Source organism: Folsomia candida, unplaced genomic scaffold (genome assembly GCF_002217175.1).
Source record: "Folsomia candida strain VU population unplaced genomic scaffold, ASM221717v1 Fcan01_Sc021, whole genome shotgun sequence".
NCBI classification, from domain to species: Eukaryota; Metazoa; Arthropoda; class Collembola; order Entomobryomorpha; family Isotomidae; genus Folsomia; species Folsomia candida.
The window spans coordinates 530,036-557,836 of record NW_019091213.1 but is presented as its reverse complement, the minus strand read 5'-3'; the positions used below and the strand labels follow the sequence as shown (position 1 = coordinate 557,836).

Genomic DNA, 27,801 nt, shown 5'->3' with positions numbered 1-27,801 from the left:
GAATAATAATTAAGAGACGAGACAAGACGTGCGGATTTGCTGAGTCAGATTGTTTGTTTTATTAAGCCAACAAATTGAAAATTAATAGAGACGAGGACCCGATTAGAATGAGAGACAAAGGACTCGGCAGTAGCAAATAAGCTGCGGTGTGGTCGGGATGAGTTCAGTGTGTGGTCATGGTGGGAGCATGATGATAATAGTTAAGAGACGTAGTAAATATGGAACTGGACTTCTCTCTCTCCTCCCCCTAGTAGCCCGTCATCTCGGAGAAAGTCGTGTCCAACTCGTCCGTGATGTTCTTGTACTTCTCGACCTCGTTGGTGAGCTCGTCCTCAATCCTGTCCACCTCCTTCTGCAACTTCTGTACCGTCCTCTCAGCAAACTCGGCGCGAGCTTCGGCCTACATACGCACAAGTTAGACGTGTGTCGTCCATGTGGTGCGAGGTCAAGGGGAGCAAGTCAAGTAAATCACACAAATGGACGGGAAAGGAAAATGGCGAACCACCAGATTCGACCACTGACCGTCACCGGTCATCAAGGGTCACTGGTGGGTCGTCCTTATGTGTGCGTGTGTTGGTTTTGTTACACAGAGCGAGCAGTTACACATACATTGCGTTAATGACGGTACAATTTCCCATCTTTCTAGACATAGCATTTGTGATGCAACTTTAGGGTCAGTTACGGGCAGTCAAGGCGTTACTTTGGATTAGTTCTCTACTCCTGGTCAGGATGACCACCGTGTTGGCAATGTTAAACGTGTTATGGCCCATAACTTATGGGATTTTGGTGTGAAACATACAGGCATCCAAAATACGGAACGGGTGATAAATACAATACGTTTTTGGTCACAACGGAAGAGGTAAGTGCTAGATAGTCTAGAATGGATGGGTGGGTAGTTTGGGTGGATATTATTGGATACCTCTTTGAGTTTGGCAGTGAGGACCTTGATATTTCGCTTATACTCCGTCTCCCGTTGGTTACTCTACACGAGGCGAGGCGGGGGACAGACATTACATTTTCATTATTATTACTCATTCCATGGCGCATTCACATTCCACATTCAACGGCCCAAACCCTCCCATCCCCTCCCCCCAAAAAAATCCCCCTCCTCATAGCAAAATTAGTGTATTTAAGGTATCATGCTTTCACACGCCAAACTCTTATCATTCCGAGTTTGTAATTCTTGTTAAACAACGCGCACGATGTACAAAATCTAGTCAAACTTATTTTTGCAAAAAAATAGCAAAAAAAACTCGTGTATTTTGTTGTAGGGGGTGAAGAAAAGTGAGAAGTAGACCGTATTTCATGTCTACGTGGTGTCGGTTAAGAGTACCTGCTTCAGTTTTGCAGTGAGGTTCTTAATGTTGGTTTTGTAGCTCTCCTCGCGCTCTCGGGCCTGATTTGACGCACATCACGGCACGCAAATCACCAGCACCCACCCACCAGGAAGAATAGCAAACCAAACACCACAAGAACAAAGAAGAAGAAAAACACGTTAGACAAATAGATTTCTATGTGATCTACTGCAAGATCAGTACACGAACCCCCCAAAAACAGAAAAAATAAAACATGTATAAAAATTTGAGAGTTCTGAAAAATAAAAAATAAAATTGGAGTTCTGTATAAAAACTGCTCTACAGTAGTATTATTTTTGCTAATGCTGAGCGATACGCACTGCGCTGACAGTAAATGTAGGTACACTGTCGCCAGCGGTGGCGGTCAGTTGTCTACTCAGATCATAAATACACCACGACGAGTAAATACGTGAAATTAATAAGGTTATTACCTCTACGTCAACAAGAATTAAGAAATAAACCCTCCCCAGAAACAGAGCCCCATTGCTCATACATATCCCCACCCTTCGAGAAGATCACTTTGGCTGAGGCTAATTGTTGCTGTCACTTTTTTTTACCCCGTCACGAAATAGCAATTACCTTCTCTTCCGACACTTCGAGAGACTTGAGATTGTTGCCGACAACCTTCAACTCCTCCTCCAGCTCCACGATCTTCCTGTTGTGAGGGGCACAAGAAGGAGGGACTCTTTAGGGTGAAACATGCCGTATTTATAAATGAAGAAACACTCACGCATCCCCAGACGACGCACGGTCTTCTGCCATCTCAACGTCGGTTTCAACAATAGCGAGTTTTCGGGCAACCTTTGGAATTAATTATTAATAACCACCATTATGAACCACGGGATTTATTGGTGAGTAAATCTGAGGGACATCACCTCGTCGTATTTGCGATCAGCCTCCTCAGCCAAGTTGGTGGCTTCCTTGAGTTGGATTTCCAAAGTTTTCATCCTCTCTTCATCCATGACAGATCGGTTTTCCAACACCTTGCGCATACTAAAGGGTTACACGAGAAAACCATTTTTGGGGCACAATTTCGTTGTAAATTTTCTCGAGAAGAATTTGACCATCATTCGTACCGTTCCGACTCGTCGTTGAGTTGTGCGGTCTGTTCCAATTTGATTTCGGTCTTCTTCAGGTTTTCCTCCGTGGTCTCGAAGGTCTCCTCAATCTGCTGGACCTTTCTGCCCAGGGCGGCCATCTCCGTCTCGGTGGCCTGAAGCGTCTTCTCCTTGGCCTCCAGGTTGGCGTTGGCCGTGACGAGTTGGGCTTGGCAGACGACGTACTCGGCCTCGAGCTGAGTGGTTCGCTTCTTCAGGTTGTCCACTTCCTCCTCGGCTCGGTCGGCACGAGAATTCGCATCCCTCGCCATTTGCTCCATCGTGTCAGCCTGTGTACAGCACAGTCAAACAGCACTTCTCATTTCGCCAGAGTGCATGGCGTCATCATGAATATCTAATTTGTAAGTACGCACCTTGTCCATGGCAGCATCCTTCTCCTGCTTGATGGCCTGCATCTTCTTCTTGATGGCGTCCATTGCGGCGGCTGGTTGTTCCCGGAGGGATTCTCACTCAATAGACAAAACTAAATTATGGAATTGTGGAAATTATGGTATTAGAAAATTCCCTAATGCGGGTTCTTAATTAGAAACAGCTCAAGAATGGAAAAGCAGATGAGATGTGGTATATTTTTTAGAGGGCTGCTGTTTCTGATCGTCGGGTGGGATGACGTCGGAATGCAGTCGTCCTGTGGTGGTGGTGGCGGTGGTTGTACGGTTGGTGGAAGGAAGGAATGATGGGGTTCGAGATATGCTCGGAACTGCCACTGCTCTTATTTGGTTAGGCCAAAAATAGGCTCACATCACAACCCAACGAGATGCAATGTTTAATCCTGTGTAAGCCAACTAATAAAAAAAAGAACGTCATCCCGTGTCCTATTTTCTTCTCCTTTTTTCCCCAAACACAATCTGGTGGATTCGATTGCAGAAAAGTCCACCAGCCAGAAATAATCACTCGCCAGCAAATCCAATGAAACCCCCCACCAACCACACACACACACTTTCGACAACTGGATTCCACTTCCTCCCCAACGAACTTTCAGAACTAGCACCACCACCACCACCGCACCCACCCACTCAACTCACCCACCCATCCCCCACACACACACCCCTTTTGTGGAATGTGCCAATGATGCGTCGATGAAAACCACACCCAGAGCACCAGCAGCCTGAGGCAGCATGTGCGAAGGAAATGAAGGTGTGGATGGGAGGTGGGTGTAACACTCACGCAGTCGTTTTCAGCAACTCACCTGTGAAACCGTGTGGGTGGAGGTGACAAGTGCGAACTCAACGCTCAGAATTGTGCAACTGGACGAAAATAGTTTAGTTTAGTTTGCAATGTGCGAATAACATGGGGAGATGGAGAGCGGATAAAGCCGGGATGATGAGGATTAGATGATGGAGGAGACGATCAGTGGCCGGGTGCCAGACAAAATCAAACGCCATGCCATACGGATAGTTAAAACATCCGCATGGCCCGTTGGCTCTCTCCCAATAGAACGGGAACGAGGGGGGAAGGAGGGCAGGAACCCCCAAAAGAAGGAGATTCAAACAGATGAATAAAATGTCCACCCAGCCACTTTTAAGAAAACTATGCAAACTCCAACTCATGCATTTTCACTACCCACGTTTTCTTTGTTCCAAACGGCCAAAACGAAATGAGTTGCATAATGGTCGGAGTCATGTCAGGCTCTTTGATTAGACCACCTTTGAACTATAAGTACCATTGCACTCGCGTGCCCTCTCCCATGCACTTTCAAGTGTCGAGTGTTGCCTACCTACCTACACCGCATGTGGGGCTTGCCATCTGGTGGGGTCGCCTCGTGGACGCAGCCAGTACGACGCCAGTTCTGTAAACAAGCCTCAATCTGATGTTGGGCAGTATCGTCATCACTTCCCTTCACGGAATATTGCTCGCATGAATTTATGTTTTAGGCTACTGTTTTATTTGTATAAATGCATGCGCACACATTCATTCACTACTAGAAAGCAGCCTTGGAATAGACACAACGGAGCCGGAAACCGCAAATAATAACAATAAGCTAAAACCAATGGGGCATAGATTACCACATCGTCGCGTATACACGACCAATGACATTTACTAGCGCATACGTATGTTTCCTCGATTTCTGCCTCGCACATCAACATCTTTTCCTGAAACCGACTTTGCTCAGATCGTTTCTGCTTTTTGTGAAAATATTTAGCTCATAAATACGCTAGCCTAACACATCCATTTAATTGACTCCATACTAACACTTTCCTGTGCTATCATCGGCTAGCTCAGATGTCTGAAGGTGGGCCAAGCATGGACAAGTAAGTATCGACGTGACCTGCAGGAGAGGCATCGGAGCAAGGGTTAAACCAATAAATGCAGATTTTGTACCGTGTCTGTGCGCAGGGAGTCAGAAATGACGCGGAAGTTCTTCAAGCGCCTCTCCTCCTTCAAGGTGGACTACGAGAAGGAGAATCGGCGGACGTTGAAGCGGTATCAGTCCTCCTACCGCGACTCGGGCGCCACCTTCCTTCGAGACAAGGACACCATCATGTCACTTCTCAGGGACACCCTCCAAGGGGACGATGTACGTGGTCAAACTAATCCTAGCTATCTTCTGAGCCTACATATTTCCGGGGCAGGTCCAATCACTGTGTGTTTGACCAGCTAAAAAATTAATTCGAAATCCGTGGCAGTTGGAGCAGATGTACGTGGAGCTCTTTTGTGTCCTCTTCCCAACGGTGAAAGAGCGAGAACGGCCCGACTCCAAACCCCTGCTCGCCTTTCTCCAGAAAATCTTCGCCCTCACCTCCCAGGCTCATGATGCTCTGATGCACAGGGCCAAGTCACATCACGTAATCACACTAACGAATCATGCATTAAGGTGGCACGCACATAAAATGATCCACTGGTCAACCATGAGCAGATGGAGCACCGCGTCCTATTTCTGGAAGTCGTGGAGGCCAGGAACCTTCCCGGAATGGACCTCAATGGTGATATAGCATGGTCACCTTCGTCGATGGGTTCAAGTATAAATGGGCCAATATGTTATGTTTGATAGGTCTGAGTGATCCCTTCTGCACTCTCTTCGTCACTTCCAAAGAGTCCTCCAAACGGACGAAAGTGGTCGAGAAATCTCTGAACCCCCAGTGGAACGAAACCTTCAAATTGTGAGACAGCATTGCTCCCACTGTTCTTCACTCGTCCTTATAAATAAAAGTTACTCTAAAATGAAAAGTCGAATTTTTCAGCAAATTAAAGGAGCCCAACACGGAATTTTTCCGCATAGAAGTTTGGTATACAAAGAAACGGATATTACGACTGGCAGATAATATGCAAGCTATGAGATAGCTGCCATTCCTGAATATTTACAAGTCTTGTTCTATGCCCACGCAGGGACCACGACCCGGAGGAAAGACTGCGGGACAAGTTGCGAAAGTACAAGGATATCACGTCCGCACGTGGGATTGGGAGTTTCGTTCGAGACTTGGGGCATGGGCGCCACTCGGCGCAGGAATTTATTGGAAGAGTCAGCATTCCGCTCAAAGTGTGACAACCTTACGATACAATTAACACTCATGCAAGCGGTACTTACAAGGCTTCGTCGTATTCAGTCCTTGTTGTTGCGCCTTTTTCAGGACGTGACAACAGAAACGGTGGAGCGTTGGTGGCCACTGGGAAGTGATGAACAGAGTGGAGAGGTTCACCTGTTATGTTATGCCATTCATTTATTGTAGTCTTGTACAAGTATCATTATGCGTGGTTTCCTGACTATTGGCAGATTTACTTGAGACTCGGGCTGGGTGTTGACAAGGATCGGACAGACGCGGTCAACTGGTACCGAGGAGTCCTCCAACTTCTGATGATTTACGAACTGGGGAAAAGCCCCCTCATGGTCCCTTTCCAATGGGAACACGTTTCCGAAGCCTGGTGCGTACGGTCGCCATTTCGTTTCTTGCCATTCCTCTTATACCTGACATGTCGATGATGAAATGATGATGAGCCAAAGGCTAATTTGCACCTGTTGCATGTGGACGCAGGGGAGAGTATCTTTTACGCCAAATGCAGACGGGGTGGGGTCTGACGGCCAAGGATATCCTTCTCGCCAAGTGGGTAGCCTACACTCGCCTCCATCCCATCTTCCCTCTCAGCGGCAGAATCCTCCCTCCGCTCCTCTTCCAAGTCTTCGAGGCCGCCATCAACTCGGACTTCAACGCCAACGACGTATGTACTCACCCCACCCACCATTTACCATTTGCTAATTAACTCTACATTCCTCACTCCACATATTTGCGTGCTCCCAAGGTTTCCCTCATCCTCCAGGCGTCCAACGATCTACTCAAGTTTGCTGTCGCCTTCGTTGAGAAAATCCACGAGTTTTTCCCCTGCATCGTGACAACCTCACAACTTTACTACGTGCTAAAGTGCGAACTACACAAGTTTATATTTGCATGCGTGAATCATGGTAATGGTTTACGATTCAACAGGACTTTGGAAATTTTGGGCAAGTCTGTGGATCGACTTTGCATCACTTGCGACAACAGGACAGCAGGTCGGACAGAAATTACATCCCTCTTGATCTCCACCGAGATTCGCACCTCAATCCAGACATCTGCCAGAACAACGTGACACACAACGAATTACATAATTTCCTCCCACATAATTATGCAAGGCGTATGTATATACTTTGTTTCTGTGTCCCCATATGTAGTGTGTCCTCGATAGTGAAAGCAGCACTTCCTGCACAGGATTCACCATTAGCAGAGGAAAATGAAGCTGATGAGGTACCCATCGAACGGGAAGCCAAACAACTCCTTCGCGTGGGACAACTCCTCATTGATGACCTCGAAAAAGGGTTGGGAGCTGTCGACAAAGACTTCAAAATGTGCGTAACACGTGGCGACCACATATAGAATTGGCTGTCACATCCCATCGTACGATTATTACGACTCGTTGTTATTTTATTTGTACCCAGGATCGTGAAGTTGGACTTTCATCGGCTTACGTACGAAATTTTTGACCTAAAGGTGTGATATTTATTCAGTTTCCTTTTCATAATTTTTGAAGACGTTGCATAAATGCCCTTGAGAAGCCTTGCTAATATTCATGACTGACCTGCATTCTTCAGTTGGAGGAAATGATGAAACCTTTCATATCCAAGTTTTGCAACCATTTGATGGTCTTGTGCACAAAGCCGCCTGGATCTCCCAAACCAGAAGGCAGTGATCCTGCTGCGGCCTGTCAGCAGTCAGATGCCGCCTCCACCTTCCTCCACCTCTACCTCTGCCTCCGCAAGTTCTCAGAGTGAGCAGTTGCATAATATAACTTCATAAGTCGTCCTAGAGCTATGTAACGCCGGTTACGCTAAATTCTAATTACTGCAATTCAGCCTGTCGCCAACGGACCACGGGCTTCCTCTTCTGATCAAGCCCTACTTCCACCTCTGGTTCTATCCGGGCGTGGGCCACCTGTTTGACCTCATGAGCTTGGTGTGGATGGGTTGGATGCGGAGAGCCGTCAAGGCTGACTTTGACTGGGTTGGTCCCAGCCACGAAAACCTCATGTCGTATCCCAACGAGGCGGATGCTAAGGTCACGTCCTCCGCCATGGACTCTGTGCAGATCTTCACCCAGGTTCTGACAACCAGTATTTCCCAACGCCATTCATTTAAAGCAGGACGTTGTGGTGAATGAATGTCGTAGTGAACGTCGTTGTTTTGCACATTAATAGATCCAAACTTTCTGGACGACACTGAACTGGCCGGACCAACGCCAGGCTGCCATCTTTGCAAAGAAGCTGCTCAGAGTAAGATCATGTTCCACGTGCATATGTGTCCTACGGCCTTAACTTGAGGCTTTATGGTGCAATGGTTTTGAGTATTCAAGGTCTTACTCATCAGAAGAATACCCAAGAATATGGAGAAGTTGGATTTATTATGTATGCAATATATGTCCATGAATTTGCAGGAGCTGTGTGGATTTTCCATCCTCTTCGCCAACTTGACGATGGACAGTCTGGAGAAAGAGAACGATAAGACTTCTGAGACGACATCCCCCTACAACATCACACCACGGGTTACTACCAGATCCAAAAAAAGTCATTACCAGTGGACTGATTAAGATTAATTGCAGTTGTGCCGATCCATCAACAACATCATCTTCGTTGGTGACTACACAAAAGAAATTGCCGTCCACCTGAACCTGCAGCAATTGCTCGTCGACATTCAAAGTGATTTTGCGGGTGATGGGTGTTTGATGGAGAGACAGGTCGAGATCCAGGAGTCTGGACTCAACGGGATCGTGGACAGCATCATCATTTCTACAGTCTCAAAGGTCCCAACCAACGACGTCCAATTGTTCCACTCGGCATAAAGACATTAATTGTAACACTAGATGGATGGCTGGGCGTCTAGCCAAATCAGCGGAATGCTTCGAGCCCACGATGAGAAACAGTCGATCAGTTTCGACGCCAAAGTGATGGAGCTGCTCAACTTTCTCACGGTCAACTTGCGAAGGCTGGATGAGCACCTCCTCTCCTCCCACTTTGTCCCATTCTTGGCCATCATCTGGGAAAGCTTTGTGCAAATTCTCAAAAGAGCCATTGCCGCAGGAATACGGGTATTCCTAAAAGACGGACATAATTTGACACGTATCCTACATAAGTAATATTGCAAATTAAAAGCATATGGCAATTTTGAATAGGATGGGAAATCCTGGGAACATTTTGTGGGTCAAAAGACAATCTTGGACATTGTGAAGGGTTATCTTGAAACGGCCATCCTTCGTCACTGTGGGCGCGCCTCGGGTTTGGGGGGCATTGCCAGCAGCAGCGCCCTCAACCTCTCTCCTAACTTCCACCATGTGCTGAAACAGCTCGACGTTTACGCTGTCCCAGTGGCCGGAATAAAGCTGCGCTACCTGGCACGACGCCATACAGATGAGGGGGCAGAGAAGAGGGGGCTCATCTGCATCCACGCCTCCTACCAACGGGACCATGATATTCTGCTCTTAACGATTCTTAACGCCAGCAAATTGCCCTCCGCAGATTCAAACGGTGAGACTTGGAAATTTCTCACAACTAAAATATATACGTAAATAAGTATACGTGTACGTACATAGGCAAAAGTGATCCCTTCGTGCAAGTTGGATTTGTTCCTGAGGAAAATTTCCCTGGTTTGTCTGTCCTATCCACAAAAGTAGTCAAGGAAGACCTCTATCCCATCTTTGAGGAGAAATTTAACATGTAATTTAGTCCAAATTAAACCGATTAAAATATTTATTTTTTGTCGGTTTGATAATGAAACTTTCATTACTGTACAGAAAGGTGTCTCAGGAGATGATGAGGTCAGGAGGGTACTTGAGACTCGTCATCTACGATCATGACTTTCTCAGGAAAAATGAGTTTTTGGGTGAAGCATTAGCTTTATAAATACTATTTTGTACTAATTCGCACAAAATAGCATTATAATTCTTGTAGGTGAAGCATTCTTGCCTCTCAGCACCGTTCATCAAACCACCACCAACGCCACGACCGTTGCAGTTTCGGCCAGCCAGGAGAGGACTATATTGCAACTAACCGCACCTTCCAACAAGGACATTGAGTACTTGAAATCACTCGTGCAAAATCGGGTGGACAAAGAGTTGAAGCGATTTCTAGAGTCTGAACGCGAGAAAATGGTTCCTCCTACTCTAAATTAAAAATATATGGATTAAGTATAGTATAGTAAATGTCTAATTCCATATGGACTAATAGAAAAGTTGTATCATACCATCTGGCTAAAAATAAATACAAATTGTTGGTTGAAAATTGAACGTGAACAGTTTTTTTAATAAACATTAAACAACTCTGCTGAGGACAAATCTTAATGACTAGATCCCAAAACTATTGATAACCTTTGCTTGCACACACGGATCAGTATTTATAGGTTAATTAATTGGGTCACACTGGTCGTGGTGGTGGAGAGTTGGGTGGCTTTTTATTACTTGTACTTTTCTCGAAAGCTTTCCTATCCACTGCAGCAGCAATGTCTTCAGGTCTGATGTGCAAGTCCAAGGGTTTGTCATACCCCATAATCAACCCATAGTGATTCGGGTGAATAAATGACTCCATTGCGAAGAACAGTGGGATTAATTTTGTTGGATTCTCCTTCGTTTTCACCAGAACGGATGTAAAAGGTCCAGGAACGTCGGGAACGACGACGTCTTCTTTGTGAAATATTAGCTACAATTAAAAAGTTAAAAATGTTAGTTGTCCCGTCTCTCCTACTTACTACAGACTTGACTTGTAACCATCTAGGGCTTAGATTCTAGGGTAGTATATCAGGATAAGCTCACCTCCTTTTTCCTAAGAAAGAATGAATACGTTATCGCCGTGTACAACCGAGTCCTTGGGTCATAGGAAATTTCTGTGACATACTTCTTGGCCAACTGGTGAATGAGAATGGGTGTGCAATAGGTGAAGAAACCGACCATGCTGAGCATCGCAATTGTTGCTGCCATTCCATGTTCACCAGAACTATTAAAAATGATTGGCTGCAGTGGTAAGCCACCCATGGATGTGGCCAAAGAGAATATCTTGATGTGCTTCAGCTGACGTTTAAGTGCTCCGTCGTAAACGACATAAGGCGTGTCTCCTTCCGGTTCCATGTCTGAATTTTCAGGTGACGCAAATCTTGTTGACGCTGGCACCTTTAGTTTTGCTACGGTAGAAAGTTTTCGCAATCTTGTAGGACATCTCGACCATTGCGAAATTTGAGCACTACTGAGCGATAAATGATTCATGCTGAAAAGTCGTGAAGGATAGCATTTCCAGGTTGACCAGACGTGTTGAGGATGAGGATGCGTCCTTGAACTCACGCCATGGCAGTGAACTAGTGAATAGAGTCGTTTTGCCATAATTCCTTCAATAACTCCTGTGTAGTAAAATTAACTAGTTATGATTCATAACTTATGATCAGACAAACAAGACAGGTCTAAACAAACAGGTCTAAACAAACCCAAAACAAGCTAACCTTAATTAGTACTAGCCTTGAATCCAATATCCTCAGTCAGTCAATAATTTGACAAGGGTGAATTATGGTTAATCCGTCTCCATTTCCTGATGGAACTTTTTCCTAGCCGGGCGAGCAGATATTATTGTCATCATTTCAGGACACACACATGATGCAAGCATAGGTGAGGAGCAGGCTTGTTGAAAGTAGCGGGTGCCTGGAACAGTGAACATCTCATTGGCAGGTCATTCACGTATATAGTCGCATTGGGAGAAGAGTTGGGGGAACGTCAACACCACAGTTTCCCAGTACGCCGAACAAGAAGCAACACATCACACACTCGTCTCTCTCTACTACCATCTTTCCAACTGCTAAACTCCCTGTCACCATTTCCCATCAGCACTAATATTCACAGTAAAACTGGCTGAACCTCACTTTTCTTGAATTACTGCAGCGGAAGTAATTCACATCAATTAGCGACAACTCCCACCCAGCACATAAACTTCACTTGATGAACAGGCAGCCAGCCAAAAAGATACAAAAAAAGTTCGACCGTTCACTGATCTGCTCATTCCTCATCATCTGCTGCGTCAACATTACAGGAATTAAAGTGGTGTGTGGATGAATTTAAATCATTGGATTTGACCACTTCTGTTTTGTGAGTGTGACCACATTCCTCATTGTGTCGCCTGACATATAAAGTACTGTATCGTGCTTATTCGAATTACTACAGTTGTTTATCTCGTATTCCGTCCGTCCATCCGTCGTCGTCGGCTTACATTGGGTAAGTTATAAAAGAGGATATATATACTTTTTGTATCACACTATTTTTGTTTGTACTTTTTCAGGGTAATCTATTCAATAATTAAACATAAGTATATAAGCTAGCCGTGCATAGAAAGTCAGCGTTTCTTCAAAATTTGAAGGCATTGTTTGCATCTTTTGATTGTTATCTTATTGACCCCGCTGCCCGCACCCTGGCCACCAAAGGGAAGGCCCCTGAGTGATCGTAGTTTATAAATAATTACTGATTCATTGGTTGGTTGCCGTTGTCGTTCATTCGTTGTTTGTTTGTGGTCGTCGGACCCTCGCCGCTTCAGTCTGTCTGTGGAAGAGAGGGAGAAAGGAAGGATATGTCAATGTTTAGTTCATCAGCGGTGAAAGTATCCATCCACGACCACTCTACTACTCTCTCCACGGTTCGGCTCCACGCATTCTCCTCTCTCTCTATTTAGCTCGTAATAATATTCAGTCTCTCCTCCTCCTTATTTGTTGCATCCATGTATATACGGAGGACGTTACATTGCATTGGCGTCAGAGAAATTCGCAGAAGCTCACTTTGCCGTAAACTAACAATGATGATGACGATGATGAATTCCAAAGCTCGCAGTTTGATCCTTTCCTTCCTCTCTCGTTTCTCATGGGTTGTCGACATTTCCAACTTTTGCACATTTGCGATTTCTTGTGCCTTCTCTCTCTCCCTCTCCATACCTTTCTTGGGTAGTTTAGTCGAAAGAGCAAAATATGGAGCAAATTGACTTATTTTTAGCGTCCTGCATTCAAAGTTGGTTGGATGGAAGGCCGTCTCACTTGTGTTCAATAAAAGATGGGGAAGTTGACTTTCTTTATCTAGGATCTTGTTGCGAGAGACGACCTTCTTCGATTTCTTTGCTCCTTTCTCCGTGGAGAGCCGTAAAGCTGTGGAAATCCGATTAGGGGACAAAGTGCTCTTCCTGAAATCCTTATTATTATCCTTTATCCATCCTCCTCGTCCATTTTTCATCCACCTTCCTTCCTCCCATATGCTTTCTTCATGTCCATCATTTACTCATGGGTTGAGAGAATTTGCCATTTGGTGAAAGTGTGGGAAAAGGAAGTATACAACAGCAGCAGTTGCGTAGATATATATGAGTAAAATATGGAGAGGAAGCATCATAAGTTTGCTCCCTGCACCAGTCTCTGTTTTATGTTGGTACTTGGAAATGATGGGGAGAGAGCTTTTCGCCGAAGTCCTTTGTGCATCAACAATCTGTAGAATGGGCACACAAAGACCATTTACTTCTGCAGCAGGCAGGCTTCCTTCAGGGCTCTCGAATTCTTCGAAATTTTACTCTCCCTGACTGAGCCTTTACCAACCAGTCCTCTGCCTGAAAACTCTGTTCATCACGACTCCTTGTAATTTTCTGTCTTCTTGTCCCTACACATTCTGCATTTTTCAAGACCCTGCTCATATGTATAAAGAATAGTGTAATGTTAGCATGTTGTTTCCATTCCTTCTATGTTGTTGTTGTATCTGAAACCTAATATATTTCAATGTCGTAAATACACATGTAGTTGTCTCGCAAAGACAAGCCGATAGAGCTTGATTGTATCTGTTATATAATGACATTGGCAAGAAGCTACAGACCAGACAGCATATATCGACTCACTTACGCACGCATCTTGTAGAACTAATGCGATTGAACTTTCCTAGAATAGGATTGACGGAAAAGGAAGTCGTGGAATAAGCAATAATGTAGCATCCCCACTCCATCGTAATTCTCTTATTATTATTCTCAATTACACATAACTACGTGTCTCCAAATAGAAAGTGTATGGCTTATTAGCTGTCCTCTTCATATATGTATGCACATATTTGTAGCATACATACTGCTGACAAAAAGTGCGTGCCTAGCATGACGAAATCAAAGATTATTAAGAACAAGTAATAGGAATGCAAGGAATATTTTTTTTTCCTCTTGTGAGTAAAACTAGAATTGAAATTAGGGAAATAGATTCTCGGAATCGATTATGCAAACCCTCAACCCTACGTGGCATGCATTTGCATACTACTAAAATTGTGCTTGCGGAATATCCCTTCTTCGTGTTGCTTTCTCTGCTAAATGGCAGTAAAATATTATTAGTCGCCAAAGTTTGTGTAATAACCGAGGAACGTTTTACTTTCAAATCTGGCTGGAACACTTGATAGCTTTCTGTTACTCCGGTCTAACAAATAATCTAACCTTATAAGATGTCTGTTTGTTTGTTTGCCTTTATTGCACGTGCCATTCAACCTATCGGTACAAAATTAGTCTGGTTAACCTAGGGTGAAGTGCTATCTGTCGCATGTGCATATGTATACATATTTCTTGAGCTTTAGGTCTACTTATGGGTTTGTATGACCTCGTAGCACGGAACCTGTCATGATGCTGAATGTATTCTATTCTAGTGAGTGACCATGCCTGGCAAAACAGAGTTTTGAGAGCAATGAGCGATAGATGTTGGTAGAATAATAAAAATGGGAGATATTCTGTGAAATGTGGCCGTGATTAGTGATTCACTCACAATATTCGAGGGAGGAGGACGGGGGTCAAAGGATTGAAGTTTCTATACTTTCCAGGAAACCCCCCTCCTCTGCAAAATCGAGGGTCGGTTGAGAGAGCTGAGAGCTCCATCAAACCTACATTAGTTGCCAGTTGGGTTGTCACATTACCGTGTTCCTGGAACTTGTAAATTGAATTGACATCCATCCATCCATTCGTCCTCAGTCAGTGTGCCCACCGTGTAGCATAAAATCACGTACATACAATAAATGCTCTCTACTCTTGGTGTAACTGGATTCCAAAATGGCTGAAACCCGACCAACGCCAAATGCGGATTTCACTTTATTGTGGCGTTGGATAATGTATAGGGCTTCAAGTGTGTATGTAAACCACTTTTCTATTATTGACATTTAAACGTCAATAATCATGCTGGGCATTGTTTTCAAAATGTATCTAAATTTAGGAACGTTCTTATTTCGTGATACGTCGAACTAAGGGAACGCACAATTGCCCAAGGTAGGTTAACAAAGCAGGGTAACAAAACGACAAACAAGGGAGGTGAAGACATTACGTTCCTCGCACCTCTCCTGCTTTACCTCTGACTAGTTTATCTACCCAATTGGAATCTATCTACATTTCAATTAGCAGCACGTGAACGCTGCATTAAACACGTCTTGTTACCTGGTTCCTTGCTACACGTTTTTTTGTGGCCAATTCCTGGAAACGGAGAAGGAGTAAGCAAACCCGTGATGATGAGACGGAGAGTCATGACATTTTTTGCCCCCTACAATATATAGTATGCACGTCTGTGTGGCGCATCACACTGTCAAAGAAGAACTATTTATTAGTATTCGTCTTTAAAAGTGTAAGATCAACAAGTTGATGAAGGAATAGAGTCCAATGTGCGTGGTATTGTATTTATAGAAGGCGTAATCCAAAGCATGTAGCCCTAAAAGTGTACTGATTCTGGGTAAGTGTTCAAACCCAGGATAACGTATCACCTCCAAGAAGTTTGTTTTAAATAATTGGCTGAACATGTATTAAGAAAGTTGAAATTGGGGGTCGATTGAAATCATGTCACGACAATAGATATGACTACGACATGTGGCAAGCACGCACTGTATTTATTAAGCATAATCTACGCTGCACAATCAGCATGGTTTTCTAGCTAATTTTATTTATCATTATTAACGGATGGATTATGGAAGAGTTGACAATGTTTGAGCTCTTCTCGGAACATATTTAGTGCGGTGTGTAGGTAGAGCAAGTAAACATGGTGTGCTTCATGAATAGTAAGCACTTGCTTTGCTCATGTACGATTCCTGGAATTGGTGAAATAGTGCAGAAATGTGTGCATATGATTAGGATAATATTATGTTAAATAGTGCAAGAACTCATCCTTACTTGAAAAATTAGAAACACGTTGGCGAAACCCGCATGTCGAAATTCGAATCCGTTCTAAAATTATCGTGGATACGGACAGACGGACAGACAAGACATTTTCATAAAGAGATGCCAGCTTAAAAAGCCCCTGCTTGGAATAGTCTTTTTACATGTCATCAAATGGTGACATGGTTACCTTACTTTAATAGTTTTGATCAAAATGACGACGATTTTCATGATTTTTTGTGCATTTACGCATGTTGCACCCGAACCAGGCATGCCTCTTTCACCAAACTTTGCTAAAACATGCTTACTTTTATAATAAGTAAGTGTGCAAAGTTTGAAGAAAATCGTTGGAGGTCTTCAACGATTTTATCCTAGCATGATTTTAGTACATGCATTTCTCCCATTTAAATGCATGTAAAAAACCCCCACCACTAAAATAATTAATACGGGAGTTCAAGGCATGCCTCTTTCATGAAATTCACGGGGATGACACTTCGATACTTGTATCACACCATATAAAAAAATTAGCAAAATCGTTGGAGGTCTTCATTGTTTTTATGACCCACCCAAAAGAGGGGCTAGGCGGATTTACCTCTTTGTTCATGCCAACGAATGAACTTCAAAATCCTATAGAATTGTTCTTCATAATGATGAGAATACTGTATCAGGCTAGTCTGCATCTGCAATTATTTTATACTAATGCCAACTTGTGGGTCAGCCATTTAAGAAATCAATTACTGAAATAATGTATATCGTGAAGTCCATCCAACAATTTAGTCATGCATAATTGACAGGGTTATTACTCTTTGTCTCCGCCTTTAATAGTCTTGCTGATCATTTGTCATGATCATAATGCACAATTAATTTAATTTAACACTCATCCTCCGAATTAAGTATTTGGTAAAATGTGACGATAATATCAGTGATGGATGGACGACATTCGTGTTTTGTCAAACCTATGAAAATTCAATTGAAGGTTATGCACGCATGTTGTTTGTGATTTCTTATCATCGCTCAGATTGACGCCGTTTGTTTACACAGCCGATACATGGACCTCATCATGATTTGAGTTCAATTGGGTCCCTACATGTGTGATTAGACGCATTCGGTATATTATGACTAACTCATGTCAAGTTCGTACCTATGACTTGCTAAGTTGCTAGTCACCGAATATCGTAGGTTTTTTACGAAAGGGAACAACCGCGATCTTGGACGGGAATAAATCGGAAGAAGAGTAGACTTTGGCAGAATTGTATCTATGGCCGAGCGAGAATATTTGATTTTTACTTTTTATGCATCTCTCGCTTTGAAATGTACAACCCATCCGTCTTGTTGATGGATGGATGGTGGGCTGAATGGACGACTCTCTCTTCGTAGAAACTATACACCGAGAAAATTCTGCGAATTGTCTTCTTTTGAAGATTTGCTGATTGAAGGAGGTAAGGAAGGAAGGAAGGAAGGAAGGCAGCTAGTATGTACCTCTACTAGAAGAGAAAAAAAAATCTTCCCTAGAACTTGTTTCGACCAATTTCATTCATTCATGCATGTACGAACAGAGCTGACAGTTATTGAACATTGAAAATCAGATCAGATGCAAAAATAACTTACATATTTTTGTCTGATCAAGTCATACTGCTACATTTTCTAGCCTATTTCAGTATTTTGTCATTGGCACTGCAGATCTCACTTCAGACGAACCATTGCAATTATAAATAAGTATTGTTGCTCATCCGCAGAGAGAGAGTGACGTAATTTATAATCTCGGACATGGTCACATGGTGCTGGGTTGGAATTTTTCTAGCCATGTATTCATGTAAGGAAAGAGTCGTCAAACTGAAGGCGTGTCTCGTTTCTGCGGATGCACTCAATTCAATGTGTCGTGGTGGTGGTACACTGAAGGGCGGAATAAAGAGATAAAGACTGGGATTTATATCAGTAATATCAACATGTGACGATGAGGCAACTCGATTCTGGAGACGATTAGACGATTTTATACAAACCTTTAAACTATGCAATGGAAGGGATACCAGTCAAGATCATATAGTTTACGTAATGAAATTATTCTCAAAATTGACTAATTCATAATTCAATGTAAATCTGCTGACCTGATCTGCTTATTACGCCGATCAGTGAGTACATTGTTGCCTGCTAATTGCTTTGTAGGTATGTATACATGATTAGCATTTAAACGAAATAGCTCATATGCTTAGGTATGCAATTCCCTTTGACTATAGCTGGGTTGGGATGAGGGAAGCTAGCTTTCCAGTGAATTGTGTAACAACACAACGTGCACATTTCCTGTCTGTGGTTCTTGGTTTGTGGATGGTGTGAAATGAAAAATGAAACAACAAGAAGTCCTTTACGTGGTATTATTAGTAGTACTCGTTATATCGGAATTGTGCTTTACTTGCTATTTATGCGGGGACAGCTCATGTCAATAAAGAGGCTTCTCCACTCGTGTGGATTTTCTATTTATGGAAATTTTGCAATAAAGACATTAACTGATTTAAACTTGTTCATTACACATACTTGTGTCGCTATGTTTCTCTATAGTGTGCCCTGTTAGCTAGTCAGATTGAGTAATAATTTGATGGGGACATCTATTTTACTAATTTTACCCATCATAAATATCTCACATTTCCGAGTACATTAATAAGAGTTCCGTGGATGTAAATTTGTGTTTGATTTGAAATTTGCAGTGATCACCAATAACCAAGTAAATCATCATCGTTACCGTCGAGTGGGTTTTGCGGACCATTACGGCTCCAATTTCTTGGTAAGTCAGCAGAGTACATTCTCCAAACTATTTTCATCGCAGTTACTGATATCTTGACTCCATTTTCATAGTTTTGCTGAATTACTACATACTCTAGACGACGGGATACAAAGTCAGCTGAAACCTGCTGCATTTGTTGGGTTGGTTGGTTGGATGGTGGTTGGTTGGTGAGAGAGCGTCTGCTTTTTTCCAAGTACTTCCAAGAACTCACCACTACTGGAACAAGTTTTAGCCCTGTGTCATCGTGATTCGTGACTCTTAATGATTAGAGCTTACGAGCTGGACGACTAAGCTGGTCAACAACGACAGCTCAAATATAATAACTTCAGTGCTAGGAGACACACCCCCCAGGAACGAGTGCAGCGAGTTAAAAATATATACACCACTCCTGACCAGTCCACCAACCGTCCTTTTCTATTTCTAGACCATCAAATATTAATTCGTCCTCCTCTTCTAGCTACAAAATCCTACGACGACAACGTCAGAATGGTCTAGTTATTATTGTTGAAAGTTGTTCGTAGACTGAGAATATTGAGATTGGTGTGAGTATGTTCATGAGTCGGCTCCTGTCAATAATCAAGTGAAGAGTTACACAAGTTCATGTCCAGAATGGAAGAGTATCAAGAACAAATCAGGCAGGAACTGTCAGAGATTGAGTCAAAGGAGGGATGGAATTCTCGCTATCAGGTGACCTCCCATTATTACTCGCTTACCTTATTTACTTTGTATTTTCTTTCGCTGCTTTTAACCTACAACTGTACTCAATATTGTGACCAGTCCCGTGCTGATAATTTATTTCTAATTTTGCAGAAAATCCGGATGGAGAGCATATACAACGAGTATTCATGCACCGAAGCCAAAGCACCCTGTAACAAATTACTCAACCGGTACCGGGATGTGAGCCCGTTTGACCACAGTCGCGTCATTCTTAATAAAGGACCCTGCTCATACATAAATGCCAGCGTTGTGAAGGTACGAATAATCCTGGTTCATAATTCAGGTTTGCATGTCGTGGTAAACTAAGCTCGTTCAATTTTAATTGCAGGTGAACGAATCTGGACGGACTTACATCCTAACTCAGGGTCCACTTCCTCAAACAGCCGGCCACTTTTGGCTCATGGTCTGGGAGCAGAGATCTAAGGCCGTTTTGATGCTAAACAAAGTTATTGAAAAGAACCAGGTTCGATAATACATAACATCAGCCATCAGAATCAGTTATACTACAGAGGGAAACCCTAATCAATAATTTATCATTTGCAGATAAAATGTCACCAATATTGGCCAGTCGGATCAAAGAACGGTGGCCACGATGACATGGAATTTGACGATGTAGGCATCAAGCTCGTTCTTCGCAAGGAGGAAGAATTAAGACACTTTATTGTCAGAACATTCAGGTATATATGCATTAAGTATGCGCTAATTACGACTACCATCAGCGGAAGAAATATACCAAACTCCTTGTGTTCATCTCTTGTTGGTATGAACTAAAACTACTATTTATATTTTCACCATAGTTTGGAAGACATGTCAACGGGTAACTCTCGGGAGGTCTTACAATTCCACTACACAACATGGCCAGATTTCGGAGTTCCGAGGTTTGTGAGCAGAAAAAAAACAGTTCGTGGTGTTGAACTTTGGAAGAAATTGTGTCATATTGTGTTTCTTTGTTTGTTATAGCACACCCCGGGCGTTCCTCCACTTTTTACAAGTTGTGAGAGATAGCGGAGCTTTAAATTCCAACGTAGGACCCCCAATCGTCCACTGTTCGGCTGGAATTGGACGATCTGGAACGTTTTGTTTAGTTGACTCGTGTTTACTCATGGTACGTTTTATCCTTTGAAGTGTCAATTTATATTATTAGCTGATGGCAGTGGGTATATTTTTCAAATGAGTAAGGATGTTAAGAACATGAGCCGGCTAAAATCATGCATCTAGCATATTGTACGTATATAAAGATACATTCAAGTCAAGTCAACCTTTATTCGAGTGTAATGAAGGTTGACTTGATTTGACTTGAATGTATCATTCAGCATGTGTATTCAGGGTGCAAGACCGCAATCACCGCAAATTTCTAGGGATTGTGGATTAACAGTAATCCAGCGATAGGGGACAGAATATTAATAAGGATTTGTCGTGTCATTTGTCAACTGGTGGTCTGAGAAATTTGTCGAGTTGAAAGATCTGTCGATATTGTAGGTCGGACACATACATACATATGTACATACTTACCTATGCATATAGGGAAGCGAGTACATATAGCGTGGCCGGCACATGCCTGCAAGTCATGGATGGATGCAATGCAATTTATATTCAGCTGTCTATAGCTCACATGCATGTAGAACGTTTGCAACACGAGCACAATGTAAATTCACAATTCTCGGAATGCAGATATTGCTGCCTCCTGTCTTTAAGAATTCTTCAATTTAAAAGTGCCAACGACAATTTGAGGCCCACTTCCTACCTTTTTTGCTTTGTTGGATTGGGATGAATTATTTATTGGGAATTGTCAAAATTATTCATTTTTCTGGGTTCCGATTAGAATAAAGTTTGTAATGAAGTTGCCGTCAAATCCGGTATTGTGGCAACATCTTTTAGACTTTGCTTCAATATGATTTAATCCAGACGGTGGTGTCCAATAATGTTGTCCATCCAATAGAGACATAGAGATAATTATTGTATTCTAGCATTTGTTAAAAATTTACGTTGTACGTTCTGGATGATTTTTAGATGGAGGAAGGGAAACCTGTGAACATTAATGAGATTCTTTTGGAGATGCGACGCTACAGAATGGGTCTTATCCAGACTGCGGACCAACTGCGTTTTTCTTACTTGGCCATCATTGAAGGCATCACTCAACTCGCAGAGGTAGTAGACCATGCAAAATCTTAATAATTTGCAGCCTTTCAAAATTTTCACTTTGTAAATTTCCTCTCTCTAATCAACAGGGAAAGAAGCGATTCTTGGCGGACGAAGAGAATGGAGACTTGATTGAGTTGGACGACAAACCTTTGCCACCTCGCAGGATTGATTCATTGCCACAAAATCCTGTTGCGGAAGAGTTATTTAGACGACTTATTGAGGGTTCGTAAAATCATAGTTGAATATTTCAGCTTGATTTGAGAGTGGTTATTTTGTTTAAACATTTTATTTGTCCATGACAGACCGGCAATTTGTGAATGAAAGGCCCCTTCCAGAAACACCATCGTCAGACGACGTTTCAGATTCCAGCGATGATTCAAGTTCGGACGAATTGGAGGACGAAGAAGATGAGATCGTCGGCGGTGGTGACGGCGACGTTGCTGAGACCACGAAAAATATTCCTACAAATGGCAGCGCGTTGAATCACAACAACCATCATCACCTCCACTCATCCTCTTCCGACGCCAATAATGGCAGCTCCAAGTATATCCTCTATTCTATCACACTCGTCCAAGTATTCTCCACAGAATGTCACGAGGTAGTTAGTAACTCTGTGTCTCTTTTCAGAACGAACGGCGTGGAGGGGGCGAGTGAGGAGAACGTGGCGAGACGACGCTTAAAGAATGAAGCTCTGCGCGAAAAGATTCGTGAGATTAAAGCACATCAGAAGGAATCCGAAGCCATGAAAGGAATTCACAGGTCTATTCCACGGAAATATTTATTTTTAGTCTTGATGTTTGGCGTAGGCGCTTTTTCCTTGTACTATTACAGGTCGTCTACGAGCTAGGTAGGTAGTGAGTCAACTCCCCCTTCAATTACAAATATTCGTCAATTAATAATAATCACAATTATAAGTAACCTATTTAGCAGTGGTATTTAGTATTTAAAAACAGCGACTCTGGTCCGTACAATTTTATTTGGGAGCTTGCTTTGCTTCCTGCAACGCAAGGCAGTCGGGCGGTGGAGGGAAAGTAGGGAGGGGGTAGATTACTGGAAAAGCATGTTATTATATCTCTTACGTTTTGTACATCTACATTATTATTATAAATATTCCTATGCGATATTATTTATTGTACGGTTACTATTTGTGCGTCACCCCCTACTTACTTACCACTTCCATTTCGATATGTATACATGTCTACCCTCCAAATGACCTTAAAACGTTTAATAATTTGTGTACAGATTGGTTTGAGGTGGATGAAAAGAGGGAGAATCTTCTTAATTGGTATGGTCAGTCTCCTCGCTTCAAGTTTTTTGTGTCTTCTCCTGACTCTCTCTAGACTAATAGTGAAAGTAACGAATAATACATCCCACCCATCACATCACATCACTAAAGAGCTTCCTACGTCCCACCTAACAATATAAGGGGCGGAGGACCTATAATCCCACACACTGTCCACAGAAAGCACAAAAAATAGTAGTTGGCAGTTACCTCATAATAATGATAATTTAATACTAATAATGCGCGTGGTGTGGTGATAGTTGATCGGCACACCCATCGTTCTACTTGGTGGGTGGGTGGGTAATGTGAACCTGACGGACTGACGTTTGTTGTTATTTTTTCAAATCAGTAAAAAGAAACATTTGACTGTGTGCGAGAGTGTTTGATTCCTACAAAAAATATTTTTTGTAGGCTGTTGTTCTATGTACGTGCATAGGACGAGTTAATCGGAGGGTACTAGCGGATATGAGGGGGAGAAAGTGCCCGAGAGATCTACTAATCTAAGAATATCTAATAGTATAGTTAGTTATTAGTGATGAAGGGTGTCTGTCCACAATTATTTATGCAATTAATTAGATGAAATTATCACTACAAATTTAAAACTATTTAGAAGGTACGGGATTGTGTAGATATTTTGATGAGATGCGAGGGGAGCAGTGTGGCACAAGAGGCTGACAACAATAAGCAGCCCCCTTGCAGTTGATGAGATGAGACATGACTGATTTTGAGGACAAAGTACAACCTTTTTTATGCGAAACAAACATTACACACTGGAGAGCTCTTCTTCCCACCACTACACACGTTTTTGTGTACTAATAACTCTCGGCAGGGATGATTAACTTAATCACATTAGTTTAGGTTAAGGGAAAATTAGGCTTGTCTGTCCGGTTGGGGTTTATCCACCGAACTGCGACGAGATTTTAAATCTCGAGAACGTTTTTCCACATACAAATTTGTAGCATATTGCCAAACAAGGAAATATCACATTGAATAGGCAGATTTAGATACATATATAGTTAGTAAATAGGTACATGGGTTCAATTTCTACTCCCATATTACATACGCACGCACATATGTATGTATGCAATAGTACGCATCCCTGCTCTGTTTTTGACCAACTGGGATGTATATTTGTATTCGTCCATGCCGACGTTATAAAATGGAGGGTATTTATTTCATAATAATTTGGAGCTGGTTGGGGGTGTTGCGTAGTGAGGAAGAGGTCGGGGTGTGACGGACTTAATAGATGAATGTGTAAGCGTTTCGTGTCCCCCTGTATAATGTATGTAGAGTAGGATACGATGTATGTAGACTAGACGAGACTGATGAACTTGTAATATCCGTGTGTTAACCTTGTTGATTCATGTTTCTTAAAATGTTTGATATATTTGGAAATTATTTACTAATGTGGATTAAACCGAAATAATACCCCAAAGTTTTGAAACCAAATCGTTCCTTGCGTTTCCGATTAAACTCATAACTACCCAATTTGGCGATTTGTCAAATTCAACAAAGTGCATCAATCATAATGACCTCTTACGGACCATTTCTCATTGCATTGACTGAGCTTCCATGTCGGAGAATACCTTGACTGACTTTTTACTGGGTTGAACTATTATTATTGAACTCTTGTGTTTGTGTGTGTGTGTGTGTTAAAAAATTCCATAGCTGACTGAGCCGTGTCTCCGTGTAACCAAGTGTGTAAGAGTACTTTTCCATCCATGAGAAATTGGCAAAACTACTGTTGCGCCGAATTAGTACAGTGAATCGATCACGATGTGTTGCAATAGAAAAAAATCTGGATAGTAATCGACGTATTTCTATGCTTATTTGGCTTGTCTATTAAAGAAGGCATCGTGTGGAAATTTTTCAGGCTTTTATTTTGACAAACACTGGACACATAATATTCGATCAGGGATTAACGAGCCGAGTCCATGGCAGCCTTTGATAAGGCTGCAACATGGGCGAGGCACAATCTTTATTAACTTGGATGACATCATATCCTAATATTATTGTGGGAGACAGGCTGGCTGGCAAGTCAACTCTCTCCTTGACCTGTCATATTCTCACGAATTATCTCACTCATTTTTAACCAATTCCTTCTCCTCATCAAAAATTGAAGAGACTTCTTCTCCAAATCGCTGCACAAGATGTGTTGCGGGTGTTATTTATGCAGAGCATGACACAGGATTTTATTTCACTGCCGATAATTGTACCCCTAGCACCAGTCGCACCTGTGGATTACACCTGCTGCTGTCTACGGAAAAATTGGGGTATAGTTGGTTGGATAGGTAGGGAATATCCCATCATGACCTGACCGGTACAATTATTGCTTCAATCCTGTCTGTTTTTAACCGGCCAGGTTAACAGACAGGTTTTGCACGTGCATATGAATTCCACTCCTCCTGCAATGTATCCATGCATTCGCTTGACCCTATCCGCCACATGTAGCGCCTCTTTTACCTGTTAATATAGGCTTTTAATATACCCTAGGCCATTTAAAAAGGGAAATCACCCAAGACGATAACCAAAACTGCACATCACGTTCCCCATGTAGGATTATACTCGATAAATTGATGAAATGGGTCAGAAAGACGGTGGTGGTTATAAATCTCACCATCTTGTTCCAATTATGTATGTATGTGCAGCCCCCCGTCCGTCGATCGTTGATGAAATCGCAAGGTGTCAGCAGAACCAGTTGATGGTCTGATTGTCCTGGGGCATGCAGATTGGTTGGAAGTACTCTTCCGATGAGTGAGAAAGATGAGATCATCAGCGTCGTCGATTTCAGTTCCACCCATGCAAACTCCCACCAAAGTCCTCTCACCACTCTTCTTCTCAAACAGTGCCAATCAATCCAGACTCGCATGCTGGCTTCATACACACGTAAGCATAGCATACATAAGCAAGCCGGTGGATGTGAAAGCATCATCGGTTCCAATTTATTGAACCCTTACAACTCCAATCCAATTACCACTGACACATGGCGTGCGTGGGCCGTGGTTCTCATCACGACCCTTCTTGGGCACCCCCATATCTAAATTCATCCTCCTGCAGCTGTGGGACCAAATTGCACAGTTGTTCGTCTTCCTTCCTCGTCTGCCCCCGATGGTCACCAGGCTGGAGACTCCATGGTGGCGACGGAATGACAACTTTTTCCCCCTCATCCGTTCACGGATGGCTTCTTATTATTCTGCCACATTTTGCTCCAAATTGCTCCTCATTATGAAACATTGAGTCCAAGGAAATGCTAAAATTAGCGGCATAGCCAACTCCCATTGGAATTGAATCTTACTCACTCCCACGCAGGACGGTCCATGATTCTTGAATATTCTTCTGTGACCCCGGTCGGTCGTTGCACCTCGGGTACAATCCCATGACGATTGTGGCCCAATTATGGAGTCAGAACACTTCTTGGGGCTTCCTCTTCATTCGTATTGCAACATGTCTTCCTTCTTGCTACACAAGTGGCTTGACTAATTGGAAAAGTTAATGGACTCTGGAGGAGGAGAAGTGTTGCAGCCGGAAGTAGTGGGACGGGGGACCCAGCTCTGAAATATATTAGCAAAGCATACACATGACTATGTCACAGCTTTCGCTTGGCCCACCGCAGCTTCCCCTCCCACTTCTCCCGATAACTAGATGCTTGCTTCCCACTGCTTTCTCTAAACCTTTGCATTGCTTGTTCAGAGAGTGATGTGAGCAATGAATTCCGTGAATCATGCCATCATATGATCATCGCATGAGACAGTTTGGTTGGAGGTGACCAATCCAATCTCCTTTTGTTGGTCCTTTCAGATCTCCGGAGGCGAAGCGTAGGAAATCCGAACCTTCGACGACAAGGTCTGATGATCCAGCCAATAGCATGAACAGGTCAGCCAGCACTCGTCGCCACTCTCAACACCGGTGACATCGGGACCCCAACAGTTGACACTCCCTCTAACGACGGATAAACCTCTCTCCATTCTCCTTCAAATTCACGCCCGCATCCAGCCCCTCGTCCTAGTTTAAACATTACATATCTCCACATGGAGTTAATCCTAAGTTATATAATATGAACCCCTGGTTTTGATTTCAACACAAGTCTGACCAAGTGGAATGACACGACACACACTATAATTAATTACTCAACGGTAGCCACGTAGGGTTCACACAAAGACACGCTGCTTGTTTATCATTAGAGTTCATGGTCCACTGGATGGACGGATGCAATAAAAACTCGTCTATGCAATCTTCCCTTCAACGCAAACGTATTTATTCAGGCTTGTTGGTCGGAGGATTGATTCCACCACGACATGCATGCCATGATAAATGTTCTTGTGAAACAATCAGCCACATATTATGTATGATAGGTATGTGGGGATGAAACCTACGAGTTTCTGATCCCGAGTACCTAGTTATGCAGACTACAAGTAATAAAGCTACTAATAGTAAGTACTTATGCGAGCTATAATGAATTTAGGTTTTTAAATCTAGATTTTGAACGACATGAGAAGGCAGCCTGCAGGTGGCATATATAATTTAATATATAATGTTGTGTTTCACGTTGATTGAGAAGTGCTTGCCGATTTGTCTGGTTAATTGTTTCAATCATTGTATTCTGGTAATTAAGTAATGCATCATCGAAGGCCTATGTCAATAAAACCTATTTGTGTTTGATTTTAATCGTGCGTAATTGAATTGCTAATTCGACAAGTGTTGTGAGTACGATGCAGGAACCCATGCGTCTGCAAATATATTGAGCGTCTATTTCTGGCGACGGCATAATCACCTCGGCCGGTCCTCCCTCGTCTTAGTGCTGAT

The 27,801-nt window shown here is 42.8% G+C and overlaps 4 protein-coding genes across 11 annotated transcripts; 2 read left to right on the top strand and 2 right to left on the bottom strand.

Annotated features, from left to right (window-relative positions):
- Nucleotides 1-35: 35 nt before the first annotated feature.
- Nucleotides 36-3,814, bottom strand: LOC110858652 (tropomyosin). 2 transcript variants are annotated; one of them, XM_022107483.2, is made up of 8 exons: nucleotides 3,660-3,814; nucleotides 2,827-2,936; nucleotides 2,432-2,742; nucleotides 2,231-2,348; nucleotides 2,086-2,156; nucleotides 1,935-2,010; nucleotides 1,334-1,396; nucleotides 36-400 (listed from the first exon to the last, which is right to left on the bottom strand). In XM_022107483.2, exons 2-8 carry the CDS (start codon nucleotides 2,887-2,889, stop codon nucleotides 248-250), a joined length of 855 nt encoding a protein of 284 aa, XP_021963175.1. In that variant the 5' UTR covers nucleotides 2,890-2,936; nucleotides 3,660-3,814; the 3' UTR covers nucleotides 36-247. The 2 variants fall into 2 exon arrangements, with proteins under 2 accessions (XP_021963175.1, XP_021963176.1); XM_022107484.2 differs by lacking the exon at nucleotides 1,334-1,396 and adding an exon at nucleotides 920-982.
- Nucleotides 3,815-4,693: 879 nt separating this feature from the next.
- LOC110858536 (protein unc-13 homolog 4B) lies at nucleotides 4,694-10,207 on the top strand. The gene is made up of 24 exons (XM_022107351.2): nucleotides 4,694-4,722; nucleotides 4,808-4,988; nucleotides 5,098-5,256; nucleotides 5,328-5,394; nucleotides 5,463-5,571; nucleotides 5,653-5,697; nucleotides 5,798-5,948; nucleotides 6,040-6,102; nucleotides 6,183-6,331; nucleotides 6,442-6,625; nucleotides 6,707-6,825; nucleotides 6,889-7,026; nucleotides 7,113-7,286; nucleotides 7,377-7,428; nucleotides 7,530-7,705; nucleotides 7,791-8,034; nucleotides 8,132-8,206; nucleotides 8,368-8,475; nucleotides 8,533-8,733; nucleotides 8,794-9,018; nucleotides 9,103-9,454; nucleotides 9,520-9,643; nucleotides 9,721-9,809; nucleotides 9,878-10,207. Exons 1-24 carry the CDS (start codon nucleotides 4,694-4,696, stop codon nucleotides 10,096-10,098), a joined length of 3,435 nt encoding a protein of 1,144 aa, XP_021963043.1. The 3' UTR covers nucleotides 10,099-10,207.
- LOC110858650 (transmembrane protein 70 homolog, mitochondrial) lies at nucleotides 10,208-11,563 on the bottom strand. Of its 2 annotated transcripts, XM_022107482.2 has the most exons (4): nucleotides 11,412-11,563; nucleotides 10,817-11,312; nucleotides 10,735-10,744; nucleotides 10,208-10,621 (listed from the first exon to the last, which is right to left on the bottom strand). In XM_022107482.2, the coding sequence occupies exons 2-4, from the start codon at nucleotides 11,293-11,295 to the stop codon at nucleotides 10,340-10,342; spliced, it is 771 nt and encodes a 256-aa protein (XP_021963174.1). In that variant the 5' UTR covers nucleotides 11,296-11,312; nucleotides 11,412-11,563; the 3' UTR covers nucleotides 10,208-10,339. The 2 variants fall into 2 exon arrangements, with proteins under 2 accessions (XP_021963174.1, XP_021963173.1); XM_022107481.2 differs by having other exon boundaries at nucleotides 10,735-11,312; nucleotides 11,412-11,561.
- Nucleotides 11,564-11,701: 138 nt separating this feature from the next.
- On the top strand, nucleotides 11,702-27,663 carry LOC110858649 (tyrosine-protein phosphatase non-receptor type 1). 6 transcript variants are annotated; one of them, XM_035858703.1, is made up of 14 exons: nucleotides 11,702-12,174; nucleotides 18,781-18,857; nucleotides 18,929-19,544; nucleotides 19,668-19,829; nucleotides 19,903-20,037; nucleotides 20,118-20,251; nucleotides 20,372-20,452; nucleotides 20,535-20,679; nucleotides 21,585-21,722; nucleotides 21,803-21,938; nucleotides 22,019-22,259; nucleotides 22,344-22,475; nucleotides 22,959-23,001; nucleotides 26,797-27,663. In XM_035858703.1, exons 3-13 carry the CDS (start codon nucleotides 19,458-19,460, stop codon nucleotides 22,966-22,968), a joined length of 1,401 nt encoding a protein of 466 aa, XP_035714596.1. In that variant the 5' UTR covers nucleotides 11,702-12,174; nucleotides 18,781-18,857; nucleotides 18,929-19,457; the 3' UTR covers nucleotides 22,969-23,001; nucleotides 26,797-27,663. The 6 variants fall into 6 exon arrangements, with proteins under 6 accessions (XP_035714596.1, XP_035714595.1, XP_021963170.1 ...); XM_035858702.1 differs by having other exon boundaries at nucleotides 22,344-22,563; XM_022107478.2 differs by lacking the exon at nucleotides 22,959-23,001.
- The last annotated feature ends 138 nt before the right edge of the window (nucleotides 27,664-27,801 follow it).

What these genes read in the sequence shown, in the direction of transcription:
- LOC110858652 (XM_022107483.2), bottom strand. Translation starts at nt 2,889, where the DNA reads ATGGACGCCATCAAGAAGAAGATGCAGGCCATCAAGCAGGAGAAGGAT. An exon ending in TCGAAGTGTCGGAAGAGAAG is followed by an intron (nt 1,397 to 1,934) that starts GTAATTGCTATT and finishes GCGTCAAATCAG; the next exon opens with GCCCGAGAGCGCGAGGAGAG. An exon ending in TCACTGCAAAACTGAAGCAG is followed by an intron (nt 401 to 1,333) that starts GTACTCTTAACC and finishes GTGCGTATGTAG; the next exon opens with GCCGAAGCTCGCGCCGAGTT.
- LOC110858536 (XM_022107351.2), top strand. Translation starts at nt 4,694, where the DNA reads ATGTCTGAAGGTGGGCCAAGCATGGACAA. An exon ending in TCCCGGAATGGACCTCAATG is followed by an intron (nt 5,395 to 5,462) that starts GTGATATAGCAT and finishes TATGTTTGATAG; the next exon opens with GTCTGAGTGATCCCTTCTGC. An exon ending in TGGAACGAAACCTTCAAATT is followed by an intron (nt 5,572 to 5,652) that starts GTGAGACAGCAT and finishes CGAATTTTTCAG; the next exon opens with CAAATTAAAGGAGCCCAACA.
- LOC110858650 (XM_022107481.2), bottom strand. Translation starts at nt 11,295, where the DNA reads ATGGCAAAACGACTCTATTCACTAGTTCACTGCCATGGCGTGAGTTCA. An exon ending in TCTTTCTTAGGAAAAAGGAG is followed by an intron (nt 10,622 to 10,734) that starts GTGAGCTTATCC and finishes TTTTAATTGTAG; the next exon opens with CTAATATTTCACAAAGAAGA.
- LOC110858649 (XM_022107478.2), top strand. Translation starts at nt 19,458, where the DNA reads ATGTCCAGAATGGAAGAGTATCAAGAACAAATCAGGCAGGAACTGTCA. An exon ending in TAAATGCCAGCGTTGTGAAG is followed by an intron (nt 19,830 to 19,902) that starts GTACGAATAATC and finishes TTTTAATTGCAG; the next exon opens with GTGAACGAATCTGGACGGAC. An exon ending in GCATCACTCAACTCGCAGAG is followed by an intron (nt 21,723 to 21,802) that starts GTAGTAGACCAT and finishes TCTAATCAACAG; the next exon opens with GGAAAGAAGCGATTCTTGGC.